Source organism: Erithacus rubecula (assembly GCF_903797595.1).
Source record: "Erithacus rubecula genome assembly, chromosome: 10".
Lineage (NCBI taxonomy): Eukaryota > Metazoa > Chordata > Aves > Passeriformes > Muscicapidae > Erithacus > Erithacus rubecula.
This window is the reverse complement of record NC_136662.1, coordinates 13,740,600-13,752,617: the sequence shown is the minus strand read 5'-3', so window position 1 is coordinate 13,752,617 and position 12,018 is coordinate 13,740,600. Positions and strand designations below refer to the sequence as shown.

General features: G+C 41.6%; 1 protein-coding gene across 1 annotated transcript in view; it reads right to left on the bottom strand.

The window, feature by feature from the left end:
* Positions 1-12,018, bottom strand: part of LOC306805843 (vitellogenin-2-like) — a gene marked incomplete at its 5' end in the record, with an annotated part of 49,086 nt that overhangs the window by 4,254 nt on the left and 32,814 nt on the right. Inside the window, 18 exons of the mRNA XM_079314055.1 lie at positions 853-985; positions 1,685-1,823; positions 2,745-2,887; positions 2,980-3,192; positions 4,532-4,618; positions 4,773-4,820; positions 5,646-5,843; positions 6,071-6,124; positions 6,873-7,017; positions 7,222-7,407; positions 8,151-8,244; positions 8,582-8,768; positions 8,866-8,985; positions 9,574-9,675; positions 10,290-10,414; positions 10,826-10,923; positions 11,039-11,256; positions 11,655-11,873. Coding sequence (XP_079170181.1) covers positions 853-985; positions 1,685-1,823; positions 2,745-2,887; positions 2,980-3,192; positions 4,532-4,618; positions 4,773-4,820; positions 5,646-5,843; positions 6,071-6,124; positions 6,873-7,017; positions 7,222-7,407; positions 8,151-8,244; positions 8,582-8,768; positions 8,866-8,985; positions 9,574-9,675; positions 10,290-10,414; positions 10,826-10,923; positions 11,039-11,256; positions 11,655-11,873 — 2,509 coding nt within the window. The remainder of the gene's footprint in view (positions 1-852; positions 986-1,684; positions 1,824-2,744; positions 2,888-2,979; positions 3,193-4,531; positions 4,619-4,772; positions 4,821-5,645; positions 5,844-6,070; positions 6,125-6,872; positions 7,018-7,221; positions 7,408-8,150; positions 8,245-8,581; positions 8,769-8,865; positions 8,986-9,573; positions 9,676-10,289; positions 10,415-10,825; positions 10,924-11,038; positions 11,257-11,654; positions 11,874-12,018) is intronic.

Sequence of the window (12,018 nt, the reverse complement as noted above, 5' to 3'; positions counted from 1 at the left end):
ATACCTTTATTTAGTCATAACCAGAACTAGAAATAGTTAGAAGCTGGGTATGAAAAACTACCACACTACACTTTTCTCTTTTTCACTGTAATGGAATTTTGTTGGAAATCCTACCAGCTCTGATTAGAAAATATTTTGCAACAGTTGTGATTAATACAGATTAGTTTTGGTGCTTACCAAAGAAATACCACAGAACCATACAATGGTTCAGGTTAGAAGGAACCTTAAAGATCATCTAATTCCAATCCCCCTGCTGTGGACAGGAACCTTATAAATATGCATGGTATGATATTATCCCACTGATTCCAAGCAAAATGTGACTTCTTATTGCAGGATTACTTAAAGCTTTTAATTTTAAAACTTACCCTAAGTAAGTATAATGTGATTAGCTCTTAATACAGCATTAATCAAACAATAATCCCTTCAAACTCAAAGTGGAGGATTTGAAATTAATGAGTATACTTTTGGAGCTGTTTCAGCTTCAACATAACAGTGCTAATTAAGCAGAGCACCCCAAATCAGAGGTCACTTAGATGTTCCTCTCACAAATTTTTTATTGTATTTTCTTCACAAACAATTTTTGCAGTGAAGCTGAAATGGATGAATTTGGGAATGGATGTATTTGGAAGCACTATTTGGCATGAAACTGAATGTTTCATCTTCCTTGTATGGCTCCATTTCTTTACATCCTGCTGTCTCAGAGATATTCATATAGATGCTTTGTTTCTATCTGTTGTCCAGCTGATTTTTAAGAAAATAAATAAGTTTTTAAAAATTTCATCAAAAAGTGTAAATCATGTTTAAAAAATTTACAATATCAATCAATGTCTGTGCAGATAGTTACTTGCTGACCTTTAAGACTTTCAAGGACTGAAAGTGTTGCCTGGGAAAGGACTTTCCAGTCAGAGGATGGAAATGTGATCATTGTACCCGGATGTGAAGGGACTGGCAGGGGGAGACTGATGGCCGTGTCATAAATTGTGAGCTGAAATTCAGGAAACAAACATGAATGAAAATGCAAAATACAGTGTAGAAATAAGGTAGTATTTTCCTCTAATGTTCCAAGAGAACTGTGCTGACTGAAATCTAAATTAGCATCTGGATTTTGGTCAGAGTGAAAAAGAAATCAAGTCTTCTGTCTACAGCATGAAACAGTTCTACAGTGTGACACATCTGCAACCTATGGAACAGCAGTGCTATAAGTGAATTTGGATAGTCACCAATTTGCAGCTTTTTGGGTAGCTGTATATCACATTTGTTCTCAGGCTGAACAGTTTGCTTACCTGAGGTGCACATCCTCTTTCTGCCTATACATCAAGTGCTGCTGTTTGGCTGTCTCAACAGCCTGGTTTTACTGTCTTTTCCAGAACACAGCAAAACCTGAAGATTTTAGGAGGAGTGAGCTTTTTAATAAGTTGTTTATTAACATGTTATTAGTCATAATCTGTTTCTTATTTCATATGTTTCCATGCTACATGAGAAAGACAAATATGTTGTAAGATATTTTCAAAGTAAAACCAAATGCATGAATAGAATGTCTTGTGAAGGCAGCTTCTTTATAATTTGTTTTTGTTTGGTTGTTTTTGCGGGTTTTTTTTTTAATATCAGCAGGTTAAAAGAGCGATTAATCATCCATTTCCTAGGTATTGACTGCTTCAGGATAAAAGATGGTGAAAATTGTTACCTCTGGCATCTTAAAGACAACATCACAGGTTCTTGGGGATGTCAAAGCCATAACCAAGGTTGCCTGGTGAGAGGGACCAGGCTGTTGCCTTTGGGAGAACCCAAACACATAGGCAGCTCCTGGAAGAAATGAGTAAACCCTGAAAAAAAAAGGAAGTAAGTGATTAAAATTAACTGTCTTTGGAAAAAAAAAAAAAAGTTATTATTTGTTCACACTAAAATACCCCCATAAAGCAATATGCATCCTGTGTTAGCATCAGGGTTTGGTGATACGTGATGTTGTATATGAAAGGAGAGGCAAGCAAATATATATCTTTAATTGGTGTAAAAGGTCTCAGGAGGCTGGATGGGAGAGCGATACGGGAAGAAAAGTGTGGCAAATTTGTTTTAAACACATTCAAACTTCAAAATAGCATCAATTACACTCCAACTAACATGTTAAAAGTGTTAAATTAATATTCACATTAATATGTCCTGCACTGGTAACTTTAGGCAAGGATCCTTTGACCATTAAGACTGTCAATAAGCTGATGGAGGGATCTCTACAACTGAGTTTCCAAACAAGCTTGGGGCTCAAATAGAGAAATACAAAAAATATTCCTTTATGAAAAGGCATAGTCTCAGAGCAGAAAAAAAAAGGCAAGTTCTGTGGCTTTGCTCCAGGATAGTCAATTGGATGGTTTCATCTCCTCTAATAAAAGCAGATATCCCAGAGGCAAGTGCCTCTATTAGGAAATTAAGTAGGAGACTGGCTTCTTCAGAAAACCAAGGCTAGGCTTCTGCTCTGAACATCCATGAATCAGGAAGGATGACAAGACCAATCTCCTAATTCAAGTCAAATTACAAGTCTGTAATAGATTAGGTGAATCCCATCATCCCGAATGGTTTTCTTGCAAGTATGCTCTGAGGGAATGAATACAGAGAAAGCAAATATATGTAATCTGATTTTATAATATCCTACTCATTAAGAGGAATTTTTCCAGCTTGGAAATTGCAGAACTGAACCTGCAATTATTTGGAACATTGACATATATTTATCAAAAACTAGAATGAAATCTCACCATCTTGCAGTTGTTCGGATTATTGAAGGCACTTTTAGCCACTCCAGCTTCATCTGCATCGCTGGATAAACAGCAAATTGCCCTGTTGCAATCTGAGTAGCAATGTGGTAGTCCTGGCAATCTTTACCCCACTTAAGAGAGCCCTAGTAGAAGGAAATAAATAATTTTGTGCATAAAACATAGTGAGATAATTATGTTTTGTTTCTATTTGAGCTGATTGATATTTTAAACTTACTGATACTTTTCGGTAATTTATTACTGAAGCATCAGCACAGAGTTTCCATCTGCTGGGTTCTGTGATGCTTGAACCAAACATCTGCATTCTCCACCTCTTGGGTTGTGCATCAGTGTACAGGACAAGCTGCAATCCTGTTTGCTGCTTGTTTCTGTGGATGGCACGAAGAACTGCAGCCAGTACTGGTGGCTTGCTGTCTCCCAGGAATTTAGGCTTCAGTGAGTAGAGAGGAAATAGAGACCAAAGACACAAGCAAGGTATTAGAATTATGATAGTAAAACCACTGGCATGACCTATGCGAGTAAAACTAAGTTGGGATTTTTTTTGTAAAGTAATTTCAGCAACAAAAAGAAGTGTGGATAAAGAACCAATACTACCCAGCTCAGCACTGCTCTCTTACCAAACTGCAGTTGAACTAATAGTCTTTTTTACAAACTAACTCGACCATCTGTTTAAAACCATAATTTGTATGATAGGGGGATCTGTTGAGGGCAGTCCAAAGTGTGGTACTTGCACGAGGAGCAGCACATGGCTCTGTTCAACATTGGGCTCTTGTGCCCAACAGCACTTGCCTGACTGAGTGTCCTCCTGAGCTGTGGGCAGAGTCCCCACCTGGCCAGGGGACAGCTGCAGGTGGAATTCACTGTAGGGCAGCTGTGCTGCCAGGTCTGAGTGACAAAGACACACAAAAGGATTGGGCAAGATAGAGCTGGCAAGGGCTTAGTGGGAAATGGGGAAGGAACAAGGCTGTGGCTGAGAAAGAGTTCAGAGAAGTAGTAACATGGTGAAAAGATGGACAAGGGAGGTGAATTTAAGCTGCATGGAAATGGTGGGAGAGAAGGTCGATCTGGTTGCCTTCTTTCCACAAGCTACTTGCACTAACAGCTGGGAGCTGCTGCTGCAGAAGGGATGCCTCAGCAAATTATTTTGTAGGCATGTAGGTCATTTCCTGAAATGTGAGAGTTTTTTTCTTTGTTGAAATCTGCTCCAGATTCCCTCGGTTCTAATAGAAGGACCAGGTGCCATTAACTATGTACCATGCAGACACTCCTAAATAAACACCTGGACTGCTCTCAGAGTAGGAGCCTTGCTGCAAACTCAAGGTTTTTTTCAAACTGAGAACCTGTTGCAGTTCTGCTAACATGAGCAGAAGGACTCTGCAGTGAGGACCCAATGAACAAAAGAGTGGGAGAGTCAACTCTTAAAGTTTTATAGAAAGATACAAAATGAAAATATCCCTGAAACCAGTTTCTAATCCAGCAGGTCAGCATAATGTGCTCTGATTTTTATAGTGATTTATTTACTGAGCAAGACAAATGTCAATATATACAGCAGTACATTCCAGTTTCATTTAATAGCCTGTATTAAATGGATATTAAATTACATTCAATGACCATCCAGTGTGCTCACCTTCATAAAATAAGAAACAGTTCAATTTCTTTCAATAAACCTAATATGCTAAACCACTGAAATTTTCCTATTCTGTTAGAAAGATACAACATCTGGAAATTAAAAGTAAATGTTTGGATTTCTTGCAGATTAAGACACTCACCTGAGACATCGCTCTAGAGACATCTTCATCACTAGATGAGGAAGAGGAAGAGCTGATGCTGATGTTCAGGATTTCCCCTCCTGTGTCCTGCAAAAACAAAGAATTACATTGAAACAGATGCCTGGAAGTTGCTGCAGAATTAATTTATTGTATTTTTACTCTCAGAGAGCTAGGATGCAATTGCAGCAAAGACAGCAAGGGTAGTTGTACAGCCTGCTCCCAGTACATGCAGTAAATGTACCTGTTCATCCTCTGGCTTAAACAAAAGCTGGTAAACAGGTGGGTTTTCCTGTGAAAATAGATAGCATGTAAGAAGACCCAAGGGAAAATAAAGAACTAACTTTTCCTAAATGCCTTAAAAATTTCTGTTCTGAGTATGAAAAACAAAAAAGGCAAAACAAAATTAATTTTTTAAAAACATTTTACAGTGAAAATTCTGAAATGCCAAAATTCTGATCTGAAATGCTTCAGAGAACTGGGGTTCCTCTTTCTTTGGTCCGTGCTCTATGAGCACAATTTTCTGATGTTCAAAAGCAATCACTATAAGAAATATAAAAAGGTCCAGCCAGAGTGAATTACCTGTTGTTTGGAATATTCACTGTCCCCACGGCAGTGCCTGTCCCCAGAGTCTGCCTGGCTGCTGCTGCTGCTGCACGCTTTGCTGCTGGCAGAGCTCCCACTGCTGCTCCTGCTGCCACCCTTCTTCCCAGACTGCCTTGTTCCATCTTTCCTGTGATGACCTCCAGGCTCTGTGCCATCAGCAGAGGCAGAGGATGAGCTGGAGAGGAGGGATGTGCTGGGCTCTGCCCAGAGGCCGGTATCTGCAGCCTGGTGCTCTCGGTTAATCCGTTTTGTGCGGCGCCGGGTTTTATTGGCAGCCTTCAAAAACAGTTGAAAGCATTTTGAATTTATTGGTTGTTCTGTAACGTTTCCCTGGCTGTCAGACAAGGTGCTCACCACAGGCTTCCAAGGAAATAGAACTTCCTGTTTCAGAACTCACTCAGGCCATTCCTCCCAGCCCAGTTCCTTGCTTTCCCATGCCAGTTTTCTACAGTGGAAACCCTTGACTTCATTATGGGAAACATTTCTGTCTCTGATGCTCAAAGTCTCTTACCATGAACACATTGTCAATGCCTAGAATCTTCTTCAGTTTAGCTCGAATGTCCTCATATGGAGATGTCTCTTCCTTTGACCCTGAGCTTGACACCTCAATTATTTTTGAAGCTGCTTTGGGTCCTGCTTGAACCTCCAGCTGTATTTTGTCAATATCAGCATCTGTAGAAACTAAAGGCAAAAGCATTCCAGGGTTGTGCTGCTTGAGTTTTATTTACAGTGGTTGACAGAAAAACTTATCGTGACTGTACCTGGCTTTAAAATTATTTTGGCTTCAAATTCTCCAAATAATTTGTGCAGGTATGTATTTCTTAAGAAAGCAGAATTTTGTGATTTAAGGCTGAAACAAGTTGAACATCCCAAACTTTCAAATTTTTTACAGAACCTGCGTGCATAAAATCTTCTTCCTGCACTGTTGTGATGTACCTCTTCTGAATCTTGCTGGTATCCTTTGGATATCACATTAGGTATGCTGCTTTGCTGCATGAAACAAAAATATGGCAGATAAAGTAATTTTCCATTAAAAAAAAAGTGTCCCAGTTCTTCATATAATTCCTCCAGTTAATGTAGAATTATGACAGTCATGCTTAAAGAAGAAATCAATGCTTAGAATTAGAGATCCAGGCACTGAAAGCAGTGGGGTTTCCTGCAAAATGCTCTGTGGAAGAGGACAGCTCTCCTGCCCACCCTTTTTCAGGCAGTGCTTCACAAACTCACTTCCCAATGAGAACCTGCAGGGCTCTTTGGAGGGGCAGTCCCTCTGCATCCATTTCAGGCTTCTCTCCCTCCTGCTGCTTTCCCACACCAGCCTCGGAAGCTGCAGAGCACACAGAAGGATGTGCTCCTGCAATCCACTCAGGGTTATCTCAGGATTTGGGAAGAAAAATATACATTGTGCCCAAGAACCATATTTTTCACATTATTCTGATTCAGAAAATTGGGATATTGTACAAAGGATGTGAATTTCAGACACTGTCCAATGACTGTAAAGCAATCAGAAGACATTCTGTCAAAGCAGCCCTGCCTGCATGCAGTGAAGTGCACTGTGAAGGATCATGTGATGAACACATTGAGTTTTAAGCTGAGTTTGGGAAATATCTTGTTGAATTTCACCATTCCTGTGTTTGTGATCTGGTCAGCCAGCTCCCATGTCAGGGCTGCTCAGCCCTTCTGAGGAGCTCTCTGTTCTCTGCCTGCCTGCAGTACAGGTGGCAAGAGGCTTCCTTACCTTCCAGCTACCAGGTTTTGAAGATCCTTCTGTTGACTGCAATAGTTGGTCAGAGTTATTTGGTATTTCTGCTTTGGGGACAATCTGGGATTTCTTTTCAAAATCTACTTCTTCCATGTTCCTTGAAATAGCATAAACTTCACTCCTGTGGAGGTGATAAACGACACACAATAAGACCTTCTGATTTCACTCTACCCATTTTTGCTGGTGCAAGAAACACAATACCAAGCTTTACGTGGCTGCCAGGGTATGGCAGACCTTAACAAGCAGTTGTATATTTGCGGTTTTATAACAGGGAACTCACAATCAGCAGCACAGAGCAAGCAACATGAAAAGAGCTCTTCTGTACCTCACAGCTGCGAGCTCAACCTCTTGCTGGCAGGGAAGCATTTCAATCTTCAAATTTTTCTCTTTCATATTTATCCTGGCATCAAATTTCATTGTAGTGTTGGCACTGAACTCTGCATGAAATTCAAAACCACTCTGAAAGTACTGAGTATTAATCCCCATCATTGCAATCATATGAAAATATACTCTGAAAGAGCGAAAATAAAACCAGGCATAATTATATCTTAATATGCAAAAATTTAACTTTGAAATGCAAAATTACATTTTCATGCTGTTCTTTTTATTGTAAGCCCCACTACCGATGGATGAAGAGATTTATCACAACAGGATAAGAAAAAAGCTGAAATGCCACTGGAAAAGGTTATTTGTCTTAAAAACAAAGCTAACATGGACCTTCTGACTGCATTGTCACTGGTACATTGCTAGAGGACAAGCTAACTCCAGAATTTTATAGCTTCAGATTCTGCCTATTTCTATCATCATCATCATCATTGTTACCATTATCATTAATACTCTTGCTTTTGCAGATCTAGAAGCATTTTCTTTTCCCTCCTGAAATCCTTCTGGCTTATGCCAGGTGATGATGCAATTCTATGCTGAAATTGTGAAAAACTTGATACCTAAGTTAACATATTTTCACATCTTAGTATCATTAGTCATTGAACAGATACAAATGTAAGCATTTTTAGCAATGACAGAACAGCGCAGTATCCTGTGGGATGCCATGCACATTGCTAGATTTGCAGGGTTGTAAAGCATCAGGGGATTATGTTGCTTTCTCACAGCTTTTCTGCTCTAGACTAGCACATTTGTCCAAAATCTGGAACGGGTAAGATCCCTGTATAGCTACATGCCACCACAAATCTATGTCAAATATAACTATAACTATAAATGCTTGTATGTGTATGTGAAAATATATGTAACTCTTACTTTGGCCTGATGTCAGCATGAATATCCATCTTGGTTTCCCACAGCTGTGATGGTCTAAAATTGTCAGTTACTGCTGGTGATAGCTTTACATCCACTGAAAAAGACAGGCAGAAATTATATGAACAGAGAAAACATAAATTCTGGGGATACAATACTTTCAATAAGCATAGTAGTTAATGCAAGGGCAGTGCTTTTATATTCTGAAACACTTTACATAGTTATTTAAAGGTTCCTAATCCAAACCAGAGTAATACGAATGTGTGTCAGGCGAAATATCCTAATTACTTCTCAGAGCCTTTGGAGGCAGCTGGTCACTAATGCTTTGACTGTCCTGGGGTATTTTTCAGGGTGGCAGAAGGGTTTAGTTTCAGCAGAGGGATCAGACCCACAGTTTCTGAGGGGCAGCAGGGGGGTTGGCATCCCCATCTCACCGTCGGCCGCAGGCTGTGCCACGGCGGCCGCGCTCAGCCCCAGCTCCAGCGGCAGCCCCGCCACCGTGGGGACGATGTGCCGCGCCTCGGCCGCCACCGGCACGGCCCAGCGGCCTGAAACGCCTCTCTGCACCTCTGCCACCACCCTTTTCACCACTGGCTGCCAGTCTGATGATCCAGTTAGATGCTGGAAACAGAGAAACACATTAGGGAATAGGTAAGAGGAGACGCGGAAGGGAAATTATTCAGTATTACAGAAAAAAAGTCAACGGCCTCGTCAGTACCGTCATCATCTGTTGAATGGCATCTTTGTCAATGTCAACAAAGGCAATCTCTTGACCCAGCACTTTGATGTAAGCAGATATCAGGGGGTCTTCAGCTGGCAGTTCTTTCCATCCCAGAAGCTGTGGTGTGAAGAGAGAAGGGGAGAAAGGGAAGAAGCAGAAAATTTAACTTAAAATGGAGCAAGGTATTAACAAATACATCTGAAGGATAACATCCCATCTGAGGGAGACAACTGTGATTCCTTAGCCAAAAAACCAATAGATATATTACAGGTCTGAACCAATGTGGCCTTTCTTGTATTGCATAGCTGATTTCAGAGAGAGTTTCCCATGTAAGGATGGGGTAAGGGCTTGGTTAATTCTGCTGCTCTAAGTAGTAGGTGACACCCAAGGACTCATGAAGGAAAACCTTGTTCAATTTTCATTTTAAAAGAGAAGAGCAACCATTTAGTGTGTTCTAACATACACTTTAAAACATTTTGGCTCGCAGCAACATCCTCATCTTTTGTACTATACATTAAGAGCTGACACATGTTGAGTGGAAAAGTGGCATCTGTTGAGAGAGTAAGTACAATGTAAGCACAGTTTCCCATGACTGAACAGGATGACTGTCTCCTTTCTTCCAGAAACATCAAAGGGATGGCTCAGTGGGTGGGTGATGCAACCCTGGTGCTGTTGCAGACAGGTCAGAAGGGTGCCCAGACATACCGATTTACCCAGCTCCTTCAGGGTCTTGTACGTGTCATACTCAGCAAAGGGAATGTTCTGCTTCCTCACCAGCCTGCTCAGGCTTTGTGACCGCAAAGCCACCTGTAGGAAAGAGGCAGCATCACAGCCCAGGGCCAGGAGAGCTCAGAGAGCTCTGGTGCCTGGCATTGACTCACCGAGGCCACACGAAACACTTGTTTCATGGAGCCATTGCGTTATAAGGACATGTCTACCTGGCTGATGACTGCAGGCTATGGATGCAGATGCTGAGGACGTGCTGAGCCAGCCAGCCTTAAATTAGTCAGCAGGGATAATTTTAGGGTAGTGCAGAACTCAGCCCAGGCTGCAAAGCTTGCCCAAGAAGCTGTGTAAATTCCTGCATGCTGTTACATGGAGCTTTGTGCTGCCCTGGCTGTACTGCTGGCTGAAATTTAATTTCCCTGTACTTATGCAAAATACCCTGGATCCCACACAGCTTTAGGTGGGCAGATGGATGTTCTGCTGCCTAAGCTTTCCTCTCCTCCTAGACTCACATGCCTATACTGGATGTATTCATTGATGAATGTATGTGTCAAGAAGCCCAAATAAAAGAAGAAGCCTAAGTACAATCATAATCATTATCTAAATTTTCCCTTCCACATCCACCCTCACAGCCAGGAATGGAGTCAAACACTACATCACAGCCCAAAAGCTGGCTGCCTTAATGCAATACCTACCTCAATAATATCCGTTGCTGTATTTGCATAATATCCTCTTACTTTTGTGATTATATCAGATGGAAACATGGTACTGGGACTGTTCATTAGATAGACTCTCCAAATGGCACCAGCCTGATACTGGGCTGTCACAGAAATAAAAAGTAGCAGAAATTAGAAATTAAGGAGTCTGGTGCACATTAGTCACCTCAGGTACATGCTGTAGTAGATCACAAGGGGTTCTGTCAGGATTCAGTCTCACAGGTCTTAAAGTTAGCAACTCAAGAGGAGGACTTTATTCTAGGGCAGAGTCAACACAACCCCAGGGACTCAAGAAGGAGGCCTAAATCCATGTGCAAGCATCACCTTCCCCAGCAGACACCAGAGATTTGTAGAAGAGTCTCAGGGAATTCTGCAAGTTAGGAGTTCCTTCTGCTTCTTCTATTTCAAGAGTTTACTAAAGTCACAGTTCATGATTGGATTTTGGATGAAAATCACAGAACACAATAGGAGCATTTGTCTAAGCTGAGGAAGTGCACAGGGCAGCCAGTACTCACAGGAGTAGTCGCTGATCTGAATGACCTTGCTGTAGCGATAGCTCAGCCTGTCAAGTCTGGGGCCCAGAAGTTTAATGGCAATGTTACAAGCAGCAGATCTGAGTAATAGAATTAAAATCATATGAAGAGAGTTGACTGTGACCAAATTCTTAGAAAAATGCTAGAAAAAAAATCTCAATTTTCTACTAAAAATATACTTCTTCCTCTACTTACAGTTTGTAGAGCTGTGGGATCTTGCCTGCTGCCAAAGCCTTCATGTGTGAATATGCAAAACTGGCCACTTGCAGGCTGGGCTCTGTCAGCAGAGAGCTGGCCAGGGCTGCCACTGTTGGAAGAGCAGGCTTGGTTTCAAAGAGAACAACACAAGCCACCATTCGGACATTTGGAGCAAGCGTGCTGTCCAGAAAGACCTGCAGAGTGATCTCCCTCACCTACAGGAGGAAAAGAGAAACTCTGAGCAGCCCACAGCTTCCCAGTGAGCAGTGTTCTCATTACAGTGCTCTGCAGTGGATGGAGAACAGAACCCTAAACAGGAGATGTGGGCATGGGACCTGTGGCATGGCAAAAGGAAGATATTGCTGGGTGCACAGTGAACAGGGCTGGGAGAAACAGCCACTGGGCTGAGTGCTACAGTGACTAAAGCAAACTCTTTCCCAGGATATCAGCAAGGATGGGATGATGGCAGGAGTTTGCAGCATGGGCAAGAGGAAGACCTGAAAAGCCTGTCCAGAGTTGCTAAGATTGCCTGATGGTTTTGTTATTCCTGAATCACTAAGCAAACCCAATCCATACCCTTTAAGACATTTGTTTAAATAATAATGTCAGTTACTTTTGCAGGGTCTTTTCTCGCAATTTTCCTTAAGGCCAACACAGCATCAACATGAATTCTGTTGGGTAATGAAGCTGCAGCTGAGGAAAATGTTGGCAAAAACTTCAGGATGCGTTTGATACTGGCTGGCTCTCCTGCATTGCCCATGGCTTTCAGGGCCAAGGACATGTCTTTGGCATCCCCTTTGCTGGTGGCTTCAGTAGCAAGGTCATGGAGTGGCTGAAAATGGAGCAGACACTGTTAATCTTACCAGGTAATGATCTTGTAATGATGCATAAAAATGTGCATTGCCATAGCAAGCAAAACAATTACTGCTGCAAATCACTGAACTGTGCTGTTCAGACTTTCCTCCCAGGAAAAGTCT